A 23,479-nucleotide genomic window follows, 5' to 3' on the forward strand; every position below is an offset into this window, starting at 1 on the left:
TTCTTTCATTTGGGAAGAATCCTAGTTGAGGACGAGCGTCTTCACTTCATAATACTGTGCATGAGCGTTCGGTCAAGCACAGTTGGGTATTAACGTTCGGTTATAAATCTAAGTATATATGAAATTGTATATTTTATTGTTCGTAAACACTACTTCAATATTATCGTGCTATGTTATCAAGCCTTTTTATGTTAAGTTTATTGGTGTTCGGTCTTACACCAAGCGCTCGTACTGAGTAGTGCTCAGTCTTATACCAGGCACTCGTTCCATTTCCTTAAGCTAATTTTTTTTTAATACGAGCGTTCCTTTAAGCCCTCTAGGGTTCGCTCTCTATATTGTTCAGTCTTTGACTGACATTTTGATTTCTTGATACTAAACTCAATTAAACACAAGTGTTCGGTTTCTTCCGAAGAATCACTCTAAGTACCGGTTTTTGAATGCCTTGAAATATCTTTATTCATTGGTTTCACCCTAGAGTCCACATTCTTGGTTTAGTCTTTTAATGTTCTGAGTGAGTTCTCAAGAGTCCGTTCATCTAATTGACTCAACGTTGAAATTGACGTTCGTCCCATTCGTTCTTGGAATATATTACTGTACTCGTTATCTCTCAATTCGGTATCAACCCTTGATATTAATCTAGTTCAAAATTTGAGATATCTCGTGTTCGCTCCACGTGTTCGATCTTGTTCTCAGTTCAGGTTGAACGTTCGTTATTTTAAAGTTTATTGGAATCTTTGTACGAGATAGTTAACTGAGATCTTTATTAATGAAAGATGAAGAAAATGTGATTTGGAAATGTTGTGGAATATGAACGAGCGTTCCGGGGAGGAACGACTCATGTATGAATACTGGATTTGGTAAAGTATGACTGTGGGCATGCTAAGCTGGCCGTTCATCCTGATGTTCCGTGAGTACTCGTCTTCACGTAGAGGAGGGTAGGTCATGTGTGGGAACGGCAGGAGGTCCTAGTCCTTAGGGGTACTTTGGACAGATAGGGCTAACCTCGGGTGGCAGCTGTTGAGTGTATCCCAGTTACTACATCACCCGGGTGCACGAACGCCTGTAGCTACACAGATTTCATACAGTCCGGACGGTCAGTCTAGTAATAGGCTTCGTAGTGATACATGTGTTTAAATGCTCTTGTGTGTTGGATTGTTTAACATATATGTTGATGCATGAATTAAATTACATAAGCTTACCCTGTGTTTTCCTTGTGTTGTCTTGTCTTGTGCGTTCGTCTTGTCGTTGCAATGATCATCCGTGTGGATGTGAGCAGAAGGAGATGCGCTGCTGGAAGAGGCGCTGGAAGAAGAAAACTTGGTCGAAGTGGAAGTAAAGGTCGAAGCGTAGGATGTTCGGTTAGTAGATAGTAGTTTATTATGAGGTGATCGTTCGGTCACCTCCTCTCTTTGTTGTTATCTGACCGTTTGGTATTTGACTTTTGTAAACCGTTCGGTCATGTTTTCTCTTATCTTGTACCGTTTAGTTGGAAAGCTTATGTAAGGCTGTTCGGCCGTAAGCGTACGTTGTTTAGTGTAAGACTGAACTGATATAATATTAAATGTAATTAACTCTATTATATGGTTTATTACTGTATTTTTGGGATGTTACAGAAACACATATATATAATACATAGTCTAGCATACATTGAGATGGGCTCAAGCCCAGATATAAAATACAATTAACATGTGGAATGCAGTATTCACTCCCCTTCCCCAAACACTTACAGAGGGCGACATTGATAAAACCTAGCCCCATGGAGTTTGTGTCTAAGAAACTAAAATTGTGTTAAAGAGATAGGTTTAGTTAACAGTCCATTGTTCTTGAGTAGGAATGTGCCAAAAACAGTAAGCTGATTCTTCATCACTTTTCTTGAAAAAATAGAGGTCAATTTTCATTTGTTTAGCATAGGGATGAAGAGGGATGATGAATGTGATTGAGGGAAATGGAGACAATAATCTAATTGTCACACTAGATGATGGGAACCAAAAATGAGAGTATCAGTCCAAAGATTTCTGCAGTTGCTTGAGCTGAGCTACAATATTCAGCCTTTACACTTTATTTAATAATCACTTCTTGATTCTTAGACCACCAAGAGACCAAATTGTGACCTAGGTATATAACTTCCCCGTATGTAGATCTACAATCATCAACTCAACCGACATCATAGTATGCTTTGAGAGTAAGGGAAGAAGAGGAAGCAACAAGCTTAATAAGAACATAGCATAGAATACCCTTGGTGTCTATTTAAAAATTTAATAAAAAAATTGCAACTCATTTTTTCACTTCTCTTTAATATCTTTTACTGAAAACTTAATCTATTTCTAGGTTCTTAAAAGTGGAGCATACAAGAAGCTAATAGAGCATATAGTATACCTAAGGTGAGTCCTGGAAGATTTGCCAATCCACGAGATGGATCAAAGAATACATCAAGGGATGATGAAGCCAAGTCATCGAAAATAGAAACAAAATCTGGGGGAAGCAAAGTGCTTCCTTTAGCAATATATATGGCCCTCATTGCATACCTGGAGAAACTCTTCCATTTTTAGTCATGAATTTGATACAAAATTGAAAAGAAAGCCTGTCACAGGCTTACCATGAATAATGTTGTGCACATTTAATAAATAATTCACGTATTGTTATCAGAGCATGGGTAATCAGGACGCCATTCAATTCTACTACCATGTTTTTTATGGGAGGTACCTGTTGAGAAAAATAAGGATTTATCATGACTAACTACACAAGTATACATCATGTTTAAGAAAATAGGCTAATGAAGAAATGTTAGACAACCTTTATCACACTATGAATTAAGGATCTCAAAGCCTCCTGCGTTGAGTTGTAACTTGAACGTGATTCCCCAGGGATAAAGCTTGCAATGATCTACAAAATACAAAAATATATTCAAAAATATAACTTAAGCCAAAACATTCAAATTAAATGAAAGATAAACTCCAATGAAGAAGTAAACCTTTATTGGATGGATTTCAAAATGGTCAAAGTAAAATCGCTGACTCTCAGAGTCACTAAGAGAAGTTCTCCAAAATGATGCAACTTTCATCAATGTCTCCTCATCAAGATTCAAATCAATCGGCTAAACAAAACAATAAGTCAAATCATATAAGAACAATACCAGCGCACACATGGAATTAGTGAATTCATTCTTTAAAATGGAAAATTCTTGACTTCTAACAATTTAAAAAGCTTAAAAGTAAACAAAATTCTAGAAAGATGGGGGAGGGTTGGAGAAAAAACTAGTATTCTACTTTACCTGAAGAAAAATTGATGAGTATCTAAATTGCTTAACGTTGGAGTATGACGTAAGTACAACAAAAACAATCTTTAGTACACTATCATTGGAGTCACTGTAATCTAGTTGATGTCTGCGAAGCATTGATGCAAAAGGAGCTCCATTCCACTTAAGCTCCAAATTCATGTACTGGATTAATAATGAATAGGATAGTATCAATAATTTCTTTGACAGAAATACTGTCTTGAGACTTGGTATGAACAAAAAAGGTGAATCAAGTTAGTTAAGAACTTGGGTAAAGTATTTTATAGACATTACCTGTAAACTGAATTGGTTATATGTTTGATTATTATTAGAAACAGTAATCACGTGCAGATTCCCAAGCTTTGCAATTACAATTGGAGTAAAATCTTTGCACTCATTGTTGTCTTCCTCCTTAAGAAAAAAAAAGCTCAGCAAAATCAGTAGAAATTAGCAAGAGTGCAAATGTTTCAGAACAAAAGGGTGAAGTTTAAAACATAGGGGGGGAAAGAGGCATAATCCTACCTGTTGTGCTTTCACTGTGAATTGAATATGACAACATATTGTAAACTAGAAAAAATCAAATCCCTTTTTCAAGGAAATATTTCGCGCCACTAAAACTTCACAATCACTACTATTGTCAATGTTTGTGATTGACCCACTACAACGCTATCCATATAAAATCAGTAATTATAGATGTATCTAAGATACTACTTTCCATTTTCATTTTTCTTTGGATGGATGGACTCGAGACCCTACAATCTACATACTTTGAAACGTTGAGTACAATATGACAGCATTCAAGAGACACTATATACCTTTTGCTCCAAAACTAAATTATATTTTATGCACAATACACAAAAATATTAAACATGGAAAGTACAACTTCAACTACATTCAACAGATAGTAGATGTTGATAGATTAAAACACCTAATAGAAGCAAGAATACCTGTTTTACATGTTCAAGTAGGTGAATTGCAAACTGAGAAACTCTCAATTGAACTTTTGCACACAAATTAATAACTGTATCCATCTTGAAACTATTATGGATCTCACAAATTCGCAGAACTCTTGTTGGACCCTCTGCATATATTTCATACCCCACTTTTTCCATTTCCAGGCCATTATGACGACTGAAACTCATCATCTGATCTCTTGATCTTCTGTCCAAAAGCAAACGGGGAGCTAATACCCTTTGCTGCCCAAGTTTAAAAAATGGTTTCCATGCTCGCACCTTATCCAATTTAATCTCTCGTAATTGAAGGCTATCTACAACAAAAATTAAAAATACTATTAGATTATTACTTGATCCCTCCGGTACCACTACTGCTTTAGACTGAAAGAGAGGGCTTAATAATACAACAAAACATTACAATCATATTGTTCAAGATAGTATCTTACAACTTAACAACAAAACAACGCCACCATATCATTAAATATTCTAGTGCCCAACAAATATACTGTTGTAATTTGAGATAATATTATTAGAATCTTTCTAATTAGAGGAAATAGATACATAATCTTTTATTTTCCTAGTTTTCCTATTTTTCTTTTTAGGAGAATTAGATTATTACAAATAGAGGGTATGAGAATGTATTTTTTATGATTGAGAATAATAAAATAAGTCTTATTTTCAACTTGGTGTCAGAGCTCCTAATCTTGGGGCTCCATTCCGCTACAATAGTCGCAGCGCCGCCGCTGTCCGACCACTGCCGCTGCCGCTCTCGCCGATTGAGTCGTTGATAGGGCAGAAAGGTGCGGCCAACACCGGCGATCACAACGCCGGAAGTCACTCCGTGAGAGGAGCCGCCACGCATCGCCACACGCCGCCACCGTCGCCGGTGCGTGTATCCCACAGATAAGGTCGCCGGAGCCTCCTGAGTCTATTCCTAAGGTCGGTAACGACTCGTTTGGGCTATATTTGAGTAGATATGAGTTTTAAGTTCTTCCCCTTTTTTCTTGGTGTGACCCACTCGCCGCCGCTGCCACAGAGGAGTCGTCGGAGCCTCCTGAGTCTGTTCCTAGGGTTGGTGACGACCTGTTTGGCCTATATTTGAGTAGATCTGAGTTTGAAGTTTTGTTCCTTTTCATGGGTACGGGATGTCTGAAGTAAAAAGTATTCCTTTGGGGTACCTAATGACCTAACAAATATAGGAAGTACCTGTTGGTTGGATGGTCAGAATTACTTACATTGGAGCCAATTTATTCGAAGGGTTCTCAAGGGTCGTTCAAAACTTGATCACATAGATAGAGGAGGTCTAGGACCAGACGACACTCATTTTTCAATTTGGGACAATGAAGATTCATTAATCATGACTTGGATGTGGCAATACATGATTCCTGAGATAAGGAGAAATTATATGTTTCATTCTTCTGCAAAAGAAATATGGGATGATTTACAGAGTACCTTTTCTTTAAAAAAGGATCTTGCTGCTTACTATGACATCAAGAACATGATATTTAATACAAAATAGGGCTCCCTGTCTCTATCAGAATATCACGGAATCCTGAATGGTCTTTGGATGTAACTCGATCAGATCCAAACAATAAAGATGTGAAAACAGATGTTGCCGCTCTTGCTGAATTCATTGAAAGGGAAAGAATCTTAAAATTTCTCCAGTCCTGAATCATGAGTACGACCCAATCCGGGTTCAAATTTTTCGAAGAGAAAAATTAACATCCCTCTCAGAAGTTTTTTTTATGGTAAGAGGAGAAGAAAATCGGAGAACTGTCATGCTTAATGGAGGGATCTCCAACACAGGCTCTGCCATTACAACTGGAAAGGGAGTCCACAAGGGCACAAATGCTGGGGGAAAGACGTTTGAAAAAGGTACTCATGGGGACTATTGTTCATATTATAAAAGATCTGGACATACAAAGGAAATATGCTTCAAACTCCATGGAAGAAAGAATGTTCTCGAGTGCATGGGAAACAACAAAGGGTCTACTCAAAGATGGGTAAATCATACTACCTCAGAATGGGAAGCCACCAATCCATCTAGTCCTTCACACACACCACCAGATCTTGATATGAAAGCTTATAAGGAGAAACTCGAACGCTTGGAAGCAATGGTAGAATCAATGAGTAAGTCCTCTGGATCATGTACTCTATCCATAAAAGGTAAGATTTGTCTCAATATTGTTGGTCATGTGTCTCAAGATATTTGGATCCTTGATTCGGGTGCAACTGATCATATGACACCTTTTAGTGGGTCTTTCGACTCATGGAAAAAGCAACAACAAACAACTTATTAAAGTTGCGAATGGTCAAGGTATACCTATATGCGGCTCTGGGAATATAATTTTGGACTCATCTATTATATTAAAGGATGTTTTACATGTTCCTCAATTAGCTAATAGTCTTATCTCTGTGCAAAAACTCACAAAGGATTTAAATTGTTCAGTAACATCTTTTCCAACTTATTGTGTTTTTCAGGACCTTGCCACGGGGAAGACGATTTTAACTTGTAAGGAGCAAAGTGGGTTGTATTTTTTAGAGTTTGATGACCAAAGCAACACACAAATCATGAGTCAACACGCTACATCTGAGACATGGGCAAAATCCCAAATATGGTTACATCATCAAAGGCTTGGACATCCTTCATTTAGTCTTATCAAGTCAATGTTTCTCCATTTGTTTACCAAGGAGTCTGTTGAGTCTTTTAATTGTGATATTTGTCAATTGTCAAAACACCATCATGCATCTTATACTATTAGTAATAAAAAGAGTATTTCTCCATTTGATTTAATTCACTCTGATGTTTGGGGTCCTATCATAGATTCTATTTCCGGAGTCAAATGGTTCGTTACTTTTATTGACGATTGTACCCGTGTCACGTGGACATACCTTATGAAAAATAAATCCGAAGTTTTTCAAATTTTTGTTAATTTTTTCCGTCTTGTCCAAAATCAATTTGGAAAAAATATCAAAAGAATTAGGTTTGATAATGGTACTGAATATGTGAATCATGAATTTCTGAATTTTTTGTGTCATAATGGTATTGTTCATGAACTAACCTGTTAACACCCCTCAACAAAATGGGGTTGCTGAAAGAAAGAATCGTCATCTTCTTGAAGTAACTAGAACTCTTCTTTTTCAAATGTCTGTTCCAAAAAAATTACTAGGGAGAAGCTGTGTTAACTGCCACATATCTCATCAACAAGTTACCCACTTATATCTTAAATGACATTAGTCCTATAGAGTCTCTATTGTCTTTTGTTCCTTTTTCTTCCCTAACAACGAGTCTACCTAGTCGAGTGTTTGAATGTGTTGTTTTTGTTCACTCTCATCATCCTCACCGTGGTAAATTAGATCCCAGAGCTCTTAAATGTGTCTTTATTGGGTATCCTTCTAATAAAAAAGGGTACAAATGTTATCATCCTCAGAGTCGTCGCATCTTTATCACCATGGATGTAACCTTTCATGAAACACAATCCTATTATGTCAGTCCACTACTTCAGGGGGAGAAAGCACTTTAAGTGGATGAAGTCTCCTTCTTGTCATTACCATGTTTGTCTTTGCAGGATGCCCAAGACCTGAGCAATGAAGCTACCATTGTCCACAATGAGGAAGAAGACAGATTTTTTGGCAAAAAATATGAAAGAGAAAAACAACCCAGTTCGAATCTCGAGCAAGAAAAATTGTTTAATCTGGAGGTGAGGATGCCTGAAGATATCAATGAGGAGGAGGTAAGTATTACTGAGGATTTACCCATTGCATTCAGAAAGGAAATAAGATCATGTGCTAAATATCCTAATTCTCAGTATGTTTGCACTAACAACCTCTCTGATAAGCATAGAAGTTTTAATACTGCCATTGATGCCACAGAAATTCCTACCTCAATCCAGAAGGCCATGAAAGAAGAGATGAATGCATTAGAAAGAAATTCAACTTAGGAGATTGTTGATAAGCCAAATAGACAAGAGGGCAGTAGGGTGTAGATGGATATTCACAGTGAAACATAAGACAGATGGGAAATAGAAAGATATAAAGCTAGATTGGTGGCAAAAGGATATACCCAAACATATGGGATTGACTATGAGGAGACATTTGCCCCAGTGGCAAAGATGAATACGGTTCGAGTTATTCTCGCTTTGACTGCCCATTTTGTATGGGACTTACACCAGCTAGATGTGAAGAATGCCTTTCTTCATGGAAATCTAGATGCGGAAGTGTACATGGAGATTCCCCCAGGTTTTGAAGTGAAAAATGAAAGAAACAAGGTATGCCTCCTGAAGAAAGCATTGTATGGTCTTAAGAAATCCCCTAAAGCATGGTTTGGAAGATTTACAAAAGCAATGGTTTCCTTGGGATACAAACAAAGCCAAGGAGATCATACTCTATTCATAAAGCACTCTTCTACAGGTAAACTCACTCTATTTCTTGTATATGTGGATGATATGATTATTGCAGGAGATGATGAAAAAGAAAAGTTGGCATTAAAAGATAATTTGGAAGCTCAATTTGAAATGAAAGACCTATGAAAACTCAAATATTTTTTTAGAATAGAGGTTGCCTACTCCAAGAACGGAATTTTCATCTCCCAAAGGAAATATGTACTTGATCTCCTCAAAGAAACAGGAAAGTTGGGATGTAGAACCTCAACAGTTCCTATAGAACAGAATCACAGAATTGGAAGTGAAGAAAGTGCTCCTATAGAAAAGGCCTAATATCAGATTGGTGGGAAAATTGATTTATCTATCACACACAAGACCAGACATTGCTTATGCTGTGAGTGTAGTGAGCCAATTTATGCATGGTCCAAGAGAGAGACACATGCAAGCAGTTGACAAAATTCTCCAATACCTGAAGTCAAGTCCAGGAAAGGGGCTATTATTCAAAAGGGAAGACACATTGACTATGAAGATATATATTGATGCTGACTATGCAGGTTTTATTACTGACAGAAAATCTACTTCTGGGTATTGTGTATTTCTTGGAGATAGTCTGGTAACATGGAGAAGCAAAAAGCAAGATAGAGTATCCCGTTCTAGTGTAGAAGCTGAATTTCGAGCCCTTGCTCAAGGAATGTGTGAAGGACTCTGGATGAAAATCATTTTGGAGATCTTAAAGTCAAAGTGGAGAACTCGTTGCAACTACACTGTGACAATAAGTCTGCTATGAGCATAGCCCATAATTCAGTACAGCATGACAGAACCAAACACATTGAAATTGATAGACATTTAATCAAAGATAATCTTGACAGGGGCTTTGTGATTACAACTCATGTTCCCACAAAACTTCAAATAGCAAATATTTTTACAAAAGGGCTTCCTCCGGGTAGATTTCAAGATCTTGTAGGAAAGTTGGGAATGATTGATATTCATTTACCAACTTGAGGGGGAGTGTTGTAATTTGAGATAATATCATTAGAATCTTCCTAATTAGAGGAAATAGATACATAATCTTTTATTTTATTTTATTTTCTTAGTCTTCCTAGTTTCCCTATTTCTCTTTTTAGGTGAATTAGATTATTACAAATAGAGGGTATGAGAATATATTTTTTATGATTCAGAATAATAAAATAAGTCTTATTTTTGCACAGCAAGTGAGGTAAGTGATGTGGGACTCTCAACACATGGCATCTAATATGTCCATGAAAAACACAAATAGAATGTCCCTCTAAGAAAGATGTCTAAAGAGAAATCACAACTAACCTTTGACACTTTAATTACCAATGGGTAGATGTGTTCACTAAAGAAGAATTGTGATTCTCTAACATTAAGACTTAGAAGACCCACAACATAATTCTTATCCTGAAATTTTACAATTAAATGAAAGTGAATTTGAATCTATTTCACATTCCAAAACCCATTGGATTAGTTTATCTTTACCTTCCTATTGCTATTTGGAAATAGGATAGATCATGCAACCACCACCCCTTATTTAATTGTGTCATGGAAAACTTGCCAAATTTCAATTTACAATTGTTACGTAGAGATCCCAAAAATTGTAAAAGATGTCTTCAAAACTCCTAAATGCAAAAAAGTTGTCCAAGGAGAGATGAAATCTAAAAAACTAGAGTTGCAAATCATATCATGTATATATGAATAAAATTTCCTATAACCACTTGTATACTTTTTACAATCAACCTCAAATAAAAAGGAATTTGGTGTGTAGTTTAGATGCAATTTCAAATAATCCAAATTATTACAAATATATGTTGAAAACACACATGAATAGTTTTCAATGACAAAACCGTTGGGCTTTTTCAAGGGTTGACACTAGGTAGATTTAGGATATACAAGTCATGGGAAAACCCATATAAGAAACCATGACACTACCTTAAGGAAATAAGTTTGTGGCTTTCGCTCTATATGTTGCTCTTCTTGCCTATTCTTACCAAATGTAGAACTCAAACTCACACTTGACTCCAACAATCTCTCCCTCTAGTGTGAGTGTGAGTATCTTCTACATTGCTACACTCTTCCTCAAGTGGAAGCATTCTTCACCCAATCTACAACAATACTCATGAGTTGATCACCTGAACCAACCGCTCGCTCTGATACCACATGTTGGGTCTTTTCAAAAGGGTGGGAGATTTGGAACTTGTAAGTCATGTGCAAATACATAAGAAACCACAACATCACCTTCAACTCCTTGAGAAATAGTTTTGTCGGTCTAAGGAGAGTGTTGAAAAGTTGTCTTAATTGTAGTCTCTTTTAGAGGTTGCCTTAATTACAACCTTAATCGTGGTGATTTAGTCTTACATTGACTATAGATATGACATAAATATAACTTACAAATCATATGTAGTTTTGCAAACCACTTTTGTTGGTTTGAGTTAGACCCAAAGTTCAAATTTTAAGAGGTAATCATAGCTAAAGGTATCAAATATTCCAATTTAGGAACATCAAATACTTTAGTGGCTAAGGTACTATGCTAGAAAGTTGTCTTAGTAGTGGTCAACCCTAGCCCACATCGCTTGTGGTCTCTTTGGAGGTTGCCTTAACTGCAACCACAAGGGTGGTAATTTAGTCCCAAACTTATGACTTAAATAGAGTTAGTAAAGCTTGGGCTATTCTAATCTGACGAGTCAGGTTTATAGGATTGGTTTAGGTCCAAACCCAAATTTTATGATATACTAATCTCAGGCAAATTTTACAAAGCTTTACTAAATTTTAACTTTGCCAATCATAAGGACCACTCCAAATTAGTTATACGGAGAATTGTTAACTTAAATAGTCTATAACAAGGTTCAAATGACAACCATTGATGCAGATAACCAATCTTCGAGGAAGGGTTAAATCATCCCATACATAATCAGCACTGCATGCAGGTCCAAGAACTTCTGGTTCCAACAAACCCTGGAAATTTCTCAAATGATGTGATGGGAAAAAAGGTAAATGATAAAGGGAAAATATAAAACAGAGAAAACTCTTATGCACCTTTTGATAGTAAGTTATTGATAGACTTTGCAAACAATTCTCAATTCGATAAGGCAGGCTCATAGTTGGGGGCCTGTAGAACCTTGAAACAAGTGTAGAACCTTCTTCCACCACATGCACAGCTGCGAATTGTGTCATTTTGTTGTCTGATATTGTAACTTCATTAGTCTGTTTTTTGAATTTCAGGAAAAAATGTCCTAGAGAGGCTATGCAAACTGGCCCAGACCATCCCAATCCAGCCTCATTTAATTGAATCTGAACATATAACAAGGTATTGTCACTAGAACTTCTGTGCTTTCTGATAAAATGCTCAAATACACTGAACTCTCTCATCTTTTTAAATCCTTCCTTCAGCTGTAGTGGCCTTCGCTGTTTGCTGCTAATGGAGATAACACCTGCCACCTCATCCTTGAAGACAGCTAAATCACTTACTGAAAAGAGAGAGATAAATGAACAGGTACATTATACATACATAATGCATACCTGTAAATAGCATTGGCGAATGGTGATACATTCTTCAGATTCATTGCAAATTACATATCGTGGAACCAAGGTCACCATTTGTGATGGCACAGCAATTTCTCCTAAAGAAGGACCTATAGAAATTCCAAGCTTTGTTACTGATTTAATTCCAGATCCCTCTTCTTTTTCAAAGCTTATCTCTGCAAGGCCTGATAGAGAACCAAAGTCAAGCAATGCCTCAGATGTATGGTCCTCCAGCAACTTCAGAAGCACTCTTTCAGATCTGGAAACAAAGAGACCAATAAGACACTGGAAAAATAAAGATCATAAAACAGGCAAATCTAGGTAGCATTGTTTAACATATTAAATCATTAAGCGAACAATAATAACTCATCTTACTTCAAGAACCATGAACTAGTCGACTTTGGTGGCAAACATAAACCTAGCTCTGAAGGAACACCCAGATTTAAGTTCTCTAATTCAATTCTGTACATGGAGAGAAAAACCATACGCAAGAATTTATATAGATGATTCTAATGTTTCTGCTAATTTGATAAAAAAGGGTGTGGGATTACCTGGATAAAGGAGACCTTTTCGTTTCAAGAACAAAAATTTGAAAGTCTGTATCATTCTTAATGGAATAGGATGTAAAAATGACAACCTGCAAGCAAATTGATGGACTCGTAAGAAACTAGAGTAACTGAATCAATATATATATGTAGACTTCACTTATATATATTCACAGAATGAAAGCAAAGGCTAGCAGAATAACCTCCAGTACGCCCCTGTTTCCACGGTACAATCTCAAGGTTGCAAAAAAATTTCCTCCAAAGTCCAAATTTATATCCAGATGATGGACATCATTGTTCTGCTTCAGAAACTTCTTCATACAGTCTCCACTATTTACTGGCTTGGAACTTGAATTGGAAGAAGGTAGAGACACAGTGAAGTATATAACTTCTGGATTGGCATAAAAGTCAACTGTGGAACCACATGGTATAATCGCCTGCTTCCCAATTTTGTCATATCCAACCAGATTTGACTGATCTTCACCATAATTAACATTAAAAATTAATACAGAATTAAAACTAATATATTTGTGAATGCTTTCATTTTATACCTGTTTCACTTAGAATGACATCTATCTCAGAATGCAATAAATTAGTCACCCGCACAGTAGGAAGAAGATATATTTCTTTCTTTTCTAGCAATGAAACTGTTGGATTATCATTTTTCAACACAGCAGCAGACTTTTCGGGTACAATAGGGATTTCCGTAGCAATTGTTTGAATGAGAAAATGCATATTTGCAATATTCTTCCCCTCAGACTTGAGGGTGCAACATGATGTGCTAAAGGAACACTTGACTGATTTTTCAAATAATGCCTTGCGAATTCTGTAGTTCAATTTATTAAATATTCCTGATAGATGAACAGCTTTTCCACCTTTAATATAATCCGACCATTCCAAAGAAAGAGAACTTTCAGAATTAATCAGCTCCTCTGCTATTTTGGGTCTAAATGAAAATAAGAAGTTACCTGAAAAATAATCACCAAACTCCATATCAGGATAAATTTTAAATGGTACTACTATCTTGGGAAAACAAATAATGACAGATCTGTTGGAGAAAACGTATTTATCCAGAATAAAATAAAAAGATCTGTTGATCAAAGACATAATATGCTACTGAACTAAACCCATTTGTTGATGCATCTAGCGAAGCAACTGCAAAAGAGACAGTCATGTAGTGTAATTACAATAATTATAAGAGATTAAACCCATATTTAGGAAAATTTTGATTACACTAGATTTGTACAATTCATATTCTGTTGCAATTCCTTAATTAGACTAAATTTAGTGTTCATGTATCAAACACTCATACTCTCATAATTTAGGGTAAAATGTATATCTTATTATGCTGAGATTACAAATCCATATATACAATGCTAGAAAACTATTTTAGGAACTATAATAATAACTCCTAAAGAAAGAATCCCTATATTTCAGGGATATCCTAATCATACCTGATAATTATAATCTCCTAAATAAGGAAGAAATATAATCAATAAAAGCAAAGACTTTAATAGAAATAATACAAATAAAAAGATTCTAACACTCCCCCTCAAGCTGGTGAATAGGTATTTTCCATTCCCAGCTTGGAAACAATACTTTCGAAGTTGTTACTGTTCAGCCCCTTTGTTAGAATATCTGCAAGGTTGTCTTGTGAAGAGACATATGGAGTACAAATTAGCCTTGTATTTTATAATATATATCCACCTTCACCCAACTGGTCTTTTTCCATTCGGGAGAGCCACCAAATCCCAAGTACTATTCTTTTCTAATGCTTCCATTTCCATGTCCATAGCTTGTTTCCACTTTTTATCACTCAATGCCTTAGATAAAGAGGTAGGTGTGGTTGTGGTGTTTAAGTTTGTGAGGAAGGCTTTACAGGTAGGTGAAAAGTTTTTAAAGGATGGGTAATTAGCTAGAGGGTACAATGGCTTGGTAGGGCATTTCCTAGTCTCTTTCCTAAGGGCAATTGGAATATCTAGGTCCTCGTAAAGGGATGCTGGACTGGATTCAAATTCATGTATATCTGGAAAAACAGAGTTTGATGCATTGGAGATTAAAGGATTAGGGATAGTTACCTCATGTAATGTTGGGTTGGATGGTTGAACATGGACAGACTCTGGAATGGTCTCTGTCTTCCTTGTATAAACCAGATTTTTATCAAATCTTACATTAGCCCCATCTTGAGTCTCAACTGTTATACTTTTAGTCCTTATTTCTGGTCCTAAGCTTAAGTCAGGAAGCATAAGGATATCATCTTCATTTGGTGTAGTCTCCCTCTGAAGATGATCTTTATAGAAGTAACTTTTGTGCTAAAAAAAGGTGACATCACGAGACAGAACTTTTTGGATGGTGGGTGATAGCATTTATATCCCTTTTGTGTGGATGAGTACCCTATGAAAACACATTTTAAGTCTCTAGGATCAAGTTTACCTCTATCACTACTGTGGACATGGACAAAAGAGACACAACCAAAGATGCATGGAACAAGGTGGTTGGATGTGGACATATTAGGATAAAAGGATGACAAAACGTCCATAGGGCTTTTGGAAGCTAGAATACTAGAAGGTAGTCTATTAATTAGATAACAGACAGTGAGAACAACCTCCCTCCAAAAACTTTTAGGAACCTTATGTTGAAAAAGGAGAGCTCTAGTTTGGTCAAGAAGGTGTCCATTTTTCCTCTCTGCAATCCCATTTTGTTGAGGAGTTTTAACACAAGAGGACTCATGAATGATACCTTCCTTTTGACAAAAGAAATAAGCCCATGATTGAAGTAATCTTTGGCCTTATCAGATCTAATCCTCTTAATGCTAACACCAAATTGATCTTTTACCACTGAGAAAAAACTTTGAACCACAAAGCTTACTTCAGATTTTTGTTTTAGGAAGAAAACCCATGTGACAGGAGTGTAATCATCTATGAAGGTAATAAACCAACGAGCACCAGAAACATTTGTGACATTTGAGGGACCCATACATCAGTATGAATTAAATAGAAGGGAAAAGTGCTTTTATTATTACTAACAGGGAAAGAAACACGTTTGTGTTTAGCAAGTTCACACACTTCACAATTGAGACTTGCCACATCCAATTTGCTAAAAAGGGAAGGGAATAATAATTTTATGACCCTAAAGGAAGGATGTCCAAGATGACAATGATGAAGGAAGACCTTCTCCCTACTGGTCTTTACTGAATCAAAGAAAAAAGAGTTGCTATTTCCCAGGGTTGATGGCAGATTTGGATTGTCCAAGTAATACAAGCCATTACAGCCTCCAGCATGTCCAATCATCCTCCCCGATTGTTGGTTCTGAATGATACAATCATTGTTAGAAAAAATAACATTGCATGAGAGATCGTGTATGAGTTTTTTAATGGAGACTAAACTAACAGATAATTTAGGAATATGAATGACATTTTTAAGGGTGATAAATGGGCTTATTTGAACATCTCCTTGACCCGCTGCAGTCATTAGAGAGCCATCAGCTAAGGATATTTTCTTGTTGCTAGGGCAAGGAATGTAAGAGGAGAAAAAATGTTAGATAAGGGTGTCATATGGTCGGTAGCCCCAAAATCTAGTATCCAATATGGGTTAGGTTGTTTATCTAGCTTTCCCTTTACCTTTTAAAGTTTTGCGAACAAGCTAGGCCCATTTCAAATAATTCGTCCCATTTAAGCGATAGGCAATGTTGAGGTTCTGGAGTTGTTCCTGATTGGTTTGTGATGCAGTAGGAGCACTTCAACCGTGTGGTTTGCCATGTCCAAGCAACAGAACGATGGTAATGTAGTGAGAAGAGATTTGAAAGGAAAAGCACTACAAAAGAAAAAACACTGCAGCAATGAAGGCTACTGTGTAGAGTTGTGTTGGCAACAACAATTAAGGTTGTTTTGAAAGAGAGAGTGGCAGCAATGAAGGCTTCCGGCTAGGGTTTTAGTGCGCAATCAGAGGCGGCTCCCAGATGTTGAGAGCTCTGATGCCATCTCATAATTTAGGGTAACACGTATATCTTATTATGCTGAGATTACAAATCCATATATACAATGCTAGAAAGCTATTTTAGGAAGTATAATAATAACTCCTACAGAAAGAATCCCTATATTTCAGGGATATCCTAATCATACCTGATAATTATAATCTCCTAAATAAAGAAAAAATATAATTAATAAAAGTAAAGACTTTAATAGAAATAATACAGATAAAAAGATTCTAACACATACCAATAACAAAATCAGTTTTATATGTCTTTCCTTTTTCCTCCTAACCTAATACTAAATTTATAATTTGAAATTGATACTAAATCCAATGACTAGAGGACCCTTGTGAAGTCCCTTGAGCTAAAAATTTCTTCCTTTTTCTGGTGTTGATGTATATCTGAACGGTTAAGAAGTGGAACTAACGAAATTGAGAATGAGAATGCAATATTATTAACCAGCATAGAAGGGCTACCAATACCAAGAGCAGCAACATACACTTTCATATTCATGTTTTACTTTTATGTAGTAAAACAATGCATTATAGTGAATGGACAACGGGTTTACTATTTGAGTTTACCAAGCTTTCATGAGTTTAAGTTAATTTTCGAGTTTGACAACCTTGATTATAACTTCTAGGTGTGAATAGCTGACAATTGCGAATAGAAGAAAAGTTGTGAAATGAAAAGGAAAAGTCAATAAAAGTACATATAGTGAAAATGTATACCAACACTCAAAGAAATTAAAGCCCTCTTTACTCCCCCAGAGAAGTTTATGGCATCAAACATAGCCATAGAATCATCAATAGAATCGCCTGGTCTTAACAACAGAGATGCAAACTCATCTTCCTTTGGCTCAAGCCGCTGGAATTGAAGTTCCATTGAAAATCCAGTTCCATTATGTATTCTAATCAAAGGTGAAACAACAACCAACAGGCCGACCTGATAAAAGATAAAATCATTAGACCATATAGATGTAGATGAGGTGGTCTATCTATGATGTAGATTATATACATGACATAAACATATACATACTCAATTATGTTTCTTTTTTACTTATATTGAAAGAATTAATATAGAAGAAAAATAAAATTTATTCAATTGATTCATTTGAAACAGTACATTAGTCTGTATATATAGAGAACTCTAAGTAATAACTACAAAGAGATCTCTAGAATCTTCTAACAACTTCTATTAGCTTCTAGTAATACATTTAATATTCTAACAACATCCGATAATGCATTTAATATCCTACTTACAACATAACTCTTAATAAAATATATAGCATTATGTTGTAATTAGAAAAAATATCTATAAAATCTTCTTAATTAGAGAAAATATATATAGAATCTTCCTAATTAGATAAAATATTTGTAGGATCTTCTAGATTATTTTTCAATATATTGTTTCCTTATTTCCCTTTTTTAGATGATTAGATTGCTACAAATAGAGGTAAGGAGAATATAATTGATATGAATGAAAAAAATAAAGTCACTCTCTTTTTCAAGTCATTATATACAACATTTTAAGGTCATTTTTAATTATAGGCAGAAGCCAGGGTGGGCTATCTTTTCATTTGTTTCACCATGAAAACTTTACATTCAAAATGACATTTATTCGTAAATAATTGGAAGGTAGAGATAAAAATGTACGCAACCAGTTAAATCAGTTATAGTGTTTTCTAATTACTTATATAATATATATTGTTTTACACATTTTTCCTACAAATTCAAGAATGGGAAAAAGGCACCATAATCTCTATCTCATTCCTTCCAGCAACCTACAACCTCCATCCCATTATCACAACCAAAAAATATGCCCAGAAACTAAAAGAAAAAATAAAACAGAAACCCACAAAAAATCTCCATGCAAAAACATAAATAACTAAAGTAACAAAATTATTATAACAATATGAAGTTAAAAAAAGAAGCTGTGACATCTCTTTCAATTTCAACCGCTTCACGGCCAAATTGGAAAAGGAACTATACAATTTGCAAGAACACTAGAGGGTTGAGAATCTCCAACACCAAAGATCTGTGGGAGAGTTATTCTCATGCTTCTGATTCAGATTATAGAGCAACATATTTTGGCCTCATTGATCCTAACATGCAGAACAAGATATTTAAAGACTTCAAACAGATGAGGTTGATGGCAGGGAGGAACAAGATGTGGTATGTGCTCTATTACTACCAGCACAACCTTCAATATTTTAAACTTATATTGAGATATCTGCCACAATGATTATAACCAACTCAAACTATTGTCTATTTTCAAAATTGTTTTCCATTTTGTTGGCAGTGGTTATCACACTCACAACTCTGATTTGTCATCCCTGTTGCCATCTACTCTAGGGTTTTCTATCCTTATAGACAGGGTACAACAGTCACCAATAATATAACCTTACTGCTTGCACTAAATGCAAAACTACTTAAGACAACTATAAGCAATATGTCCAAATTGTTTGCAAGAAAATCATTGGACATGTAGCATATCAAAATCTTTACTTCTTCGGGCAGCGTAAGGAGCCCTCACAAGTTCAAGAAAGACAATGTCATGAGACATGGATCCTTGGGTAAGTAAACATTGTTCTTCCCTAAGTTCAGCATCACATATATCAAAAGAAGGAACAAGATTCCTATTTAGCAAGGCACTTTTGACAATCTCAAACTCTAAGCAAAGTCTCATGAGAAATTGATAGAGCTTACTAGTTTCCTAAACTTCCTGGACAATCGAGGTGATGTTTTAGGAATGACAGCATGAGAAGTGGCAAAGTGTTCTATTCACAAACTCAAAAATCCAAAATAATACTCTTCCAGAGACAAATTATCTGTTTGTAAATGTGCTTCAAATGATACTACATTTGTTCAAAAGTTGTAAAAGAGTTCATATTGTAATTAGAGAAGATATCTTTAGAATCTTCCTAATTACAGAAAATAGATATATAATCTTATATTTTATTTTGTTTACCTAGTTTCTCTTTTTAGGAAAATTAGATTATTACAAATAGAGATATGAGAATGTATTTTTTCATAATTGAGAATAATAAAATCAAAATCCTATTTTCAACTTGGTATCAGAGCTCCCGATCTTGGGGCTCTGTTCCGCTGCACAGTCGCGTCGCTGCCGCCGTTGCCGGTTAGGGTCATTGATAGGGCAGAAAGGTGTGCCCGACACCGGCAACCACAACGGCGGAAGTCGCTTAGTGAGAAAAGTCGTCACACGCCGCCACCGTCAACAGCGCGAGTAGCCCACATGCTGCCACCGTCGTCGGCGCGTGTACCCCACGCGCCTACCTCTGGCGAGACCCACTCGCTGCCGCCACAGAAAGAGTCGCCAGAGCCTCCTGAGTCTGTTCCTAGGGTCGGTGACGACCCATTTGGCCTATATTTGGGTAGATATGAGTTTTAAGTTCTGATCCTTTTCTCAGTGTGACCCATACGCCGTCATCTCCTCAGAAAAGGTCACCGGAGACTCCTGGTTGCATTCTACGGGATGTCTAAAGTAAAAATTATTCCTTTGGGTCCTAATGACCTACTAAATATAGGGGGTACCAGTCGGTTGGATGGTTAGAATTTCTTACAATAGAACAAATTTATTCGAAGGGTTCTCAAGGGTCGTTCAAGACTTGATCACATAGATGGAGGAGGACCAGGACCAAACGACACTCATTTTTCAATTTGAGACAATGAAGATTCATTAATTATGACTTAGATGTGGCAATCCATGATTTCTGAGATAAGTAGAAATTATATGTTTGATTCTTCTACAAAAGAAATATGGGATGATTTATAGAGTACTTTTCCATTAAAAAAGGATCTTGTTGCTAACTATGACATTGAAAACATGATATTTAATACAAAATAGGGCTCTCAATCCGTATCAGAATATCACGGAATCCTAAATGGTCTTTGGATGGAATTTGATCAGAACCAAACAATAAAGATGTGTAAAACAAAATGTTGTCACACTTTCTGAATTCATTGAAAAGGGAAGAATTTTTAAATTTCTCCATGGCCTGAATCAGGAGTACGACCCAATCCGGGTGCAGATTTTTGGAAGAGAAAAATTACCATCCCTATCAGAAGTTTTTTTTATAGTAAGAGGAGAAGAAACTCGGAGAATTGTCATGCTCAATGGGGGGATCTTCAACACAAGCTCTACCATGACAACTGGAAAGGGAGTCCATAAGGAAGCAAATACTGGGGAAAAATCATTTGAAAAAGGTACTCATGGGGACTATTGTTCATATTGTAAAAGATCTAGACATACCAAGGAAACATGCTCCAAACTCGATGGAAGAAAAAATGTTCTCGAGCGCATAGGAAACAACAAAGGGTCTACTCAAACATGGGTAAATCATACTACCTCCGAACAGGAAGCAACCAATCAATCTAGTCCTTCACAATATAATCCTCCACCACCACTCGATCTTGATATGAAAGCTTATAAGGAGAAACTCAAGCACTTGGAAGCAATGGTTGAATCAAAGTCCATAAAAGGTAAGAATTGTCTCAATATTGTTGGTGATGTGTCTCAGGGTATTTGGATCCTTGATTTAGGTGCAACTGATCATATGACAGCTTTTAGTGTGTCTTTCGATTCATATGGTAAAAGAAATACAGAACAATTTATTACAGTTGCGAATGGTCAGGGTATACCTATATGCGACTCTGGGAATATAATTTTGGACTCATCTATTGTATTGAAGGATGTTTTACATGTTCCTCAATTAGCTAATAGTCTTATCTCTGTGCAAAAACTCACAAAGGATTTAAATTCTTCAGTAACATTTTTTCCAACTTATTGTGTTTTTCAGGACCTTGCCACAGGAAAGACGATTTTAACAGCTAAGGAGCAGAGTGGGTTGTATTTTTTAGAGTTTAATGACCAAAGCAACACAAAAATCATGAGTCAACAAGTTACATCTGAGACGTAGGCAAATTCCCAAATATGGTTACATCATCAAAGGCTTAGGCATCCTTCATTTAGTCTTAACAAGTCCTTGTTTCCCATCAAGGAGTCTGTTAAATCTTTTAATTGTGATATTTGTCAATTGTCAAAACATCATCATGCATCTTATCCTATTAGTAATAAAAAGAGTATTTCTCCAATTGATTTAATTCACTCTGATATTTGGAGTCCTGTCATAGATTCTATTTTCGGAGCCAAATGGTTCGTTACCTTCATTGACGATTGTACCCGTGTCACGTGGACATACCTTATGAAAAATAAATTCGAAGTTTTTCAAATTTTTGTTAATTTTTTCTGTCTTTTCCAAAATTAATTTGGAAAAAATATCAAAAGAATTAGGTCTGATAATGGTACTAAATATGTGAATCATGAATTTCTCAATTGTCTCATAATGGTATTCTTCATGAACTAATTTGTGTTAACACCCCTCAACAAAATGGGGTTGCAGAAAAAAAGAATCGTCATCTTCTTGAAGTAACTAGAGCTCTTCTTTTTCAAATGTCTATATCCATAGTCTATAGTGAGGAAGAAGAGGAAAAAGACAGATTTTTTGGCAAAAAATATGAAAGAAGAAAACAACCCACTTCAACACTCAAGCAAGAAAAATTGTATAATCCGGAGGTGAGGATCCCTGAAGATATCAATGAGGAAGAGGTAAGTATTACTGAGGATTTATCCATTGCATTGAGAAAGGAAAGAAGATCATGTGCTAAATATCCTATTTCTCAGTATGTTTGCACTAACAATCTCACTGATAAGCACAAAAGTTTTATTGCTGCCATAGATGCCACAAAATTTCCTACCTCAATCCAGGAGGCCATGAAACTTGAACATTGGAATCAAGCCATGAAACAAAAGATGTTAGGACTTAGAGAGTATAGGAAAGGAGAAAAGGGAAACAGAACACTTAACTGTTAATTAATTAAGTGAGGGGGCGGGAAAAGGCCTATATATTAGGACCCTTTATTGTTTCAGTTAGCCAGTTGAGTAGTTTGTATGTGTAGACCGGTCTTGGCACCAGGTGAAGGAGGTTAAGCTCCTAAGATACAGTGTAATCTTGATTCTTTTGTTGTGAATACCAATCATACTCTTCTTTCTTTTCCAATTCTCGACTGTGGTGTTTGAGTAGAGATAGAGCTGGTTAGGAATTCCTTTCAGAATCCCTAACAAAGTGGTCCGACCTGCCGGATCGGAGTGGGGGTGAAGGATCAAGAAGTAATCGAGAAACTGCCAGATTCCCATTTGGAGAGGGGTGTCAGATTCTTGGGGAAAGGAGCGTGATGGAAGGAAGAGACAATTCTTGGGAAAGGAGGATCAGCGAACAGAAAAGGGAGCTAGCAGAATGGAAAAAAAAAATGCAAGAAATGCGGCAGGAAACTAGAGAACTCTTGCAAGTTCTTGGAGGAAGGGTGTGGACCCAGGAAAAGGGATTAGAAGGCAGTCCAGGGTCTGTAGATGAAGATCAACATTCTGTTAACAAGAATCAGAGGAGAAGGGAATGCTCGGAGGAGGAACTGGATGAAGACCGAAGAGATGTCCAACCTAACCGGGGAAAAAGGGTAGAACTACCCACTTTCGAAGGGTTTGATCCTTTGGGGTGGGTCTCTAAGGCAGAGACGTTCTTCGAGTTGCAAGGGGTGGCAGAGGAGGAAAAGGTGCGCCTAGCTGACATCAGTATGGAGGGGAGCGTTGGCTACTGGTTCAAAGCCTGGAAGGAGAAAGCCAAGAATCGTTCATGGAAGGTCTGAAGGAGGCAGTGGTGGTGCGATTTGGAGAACGGAACGGGGGTACCATCTTTGAAAGGGTGGCGACCAGTAAGCAGTCGGGAACCGCGGAAGAATACTTCGT

At 36.4% G+C, this 23,479-nt stretch overlaps 1 protein-coding gene across 1 annotated transcript in view; it reads right to left on the bottom strand.

Annotated features, from left to right (window-relative positions):
- LOC124821400 (uncharacterized) overlaps positions 1-23,479 on the bottom strand; it is a 74,368-nt gene that overhangs the window by 11,699 nt on the left and 39,190 nt on the right. The window contains 15 exon segments of the mRNA XM_088104632.1: positions 2,377-2,525; positions 2,597-2,703; positions 2,794-2,883; positions 2,972-3,094; positions 3,272-3,439; positions 3,569-3,685; positions 4,222-4,541; positions 11,483-11,579; positions 11,661-12,068; positions 12,144-12,405; positions 12,522-12,608; positions 12,698-12,783; positions 12,895-13,169; positions 13,243-13,659; positions 17,389-17,602. Of these exon segments, the coding sequence (XP_087960758.1) occupies positions 2,377-2,525; positions 2,597-2,703; positions 2,794-2,883; positions 2,972-3,094; positions 3,272-3,439; positions 3,569-3,685; positions 4,222-4,541; positions 11,483-11,579; positions 11,661-12,068; positions 12,144-12,405; positions 12,522-12,608; positions 12,698-12,783; positions 12,895-13,169; positions 13,243-13,659; positions 17,389-17,602 (2,920 nt within the window).

Source organism: Vigna umbellata, chromosome 1 (assembly GCF_029865625.1).
Source record: "Vigna umbellata cultivar VRB3 chromosome 1, Vumbellata_1.0, whole genome shotgun sequence".
NCBI lineage: Eukaryota > Viridiplantae > Streptophyta > Magnoliopsida > Fabales > Fabaceae > Vigna > Vigna umbellata.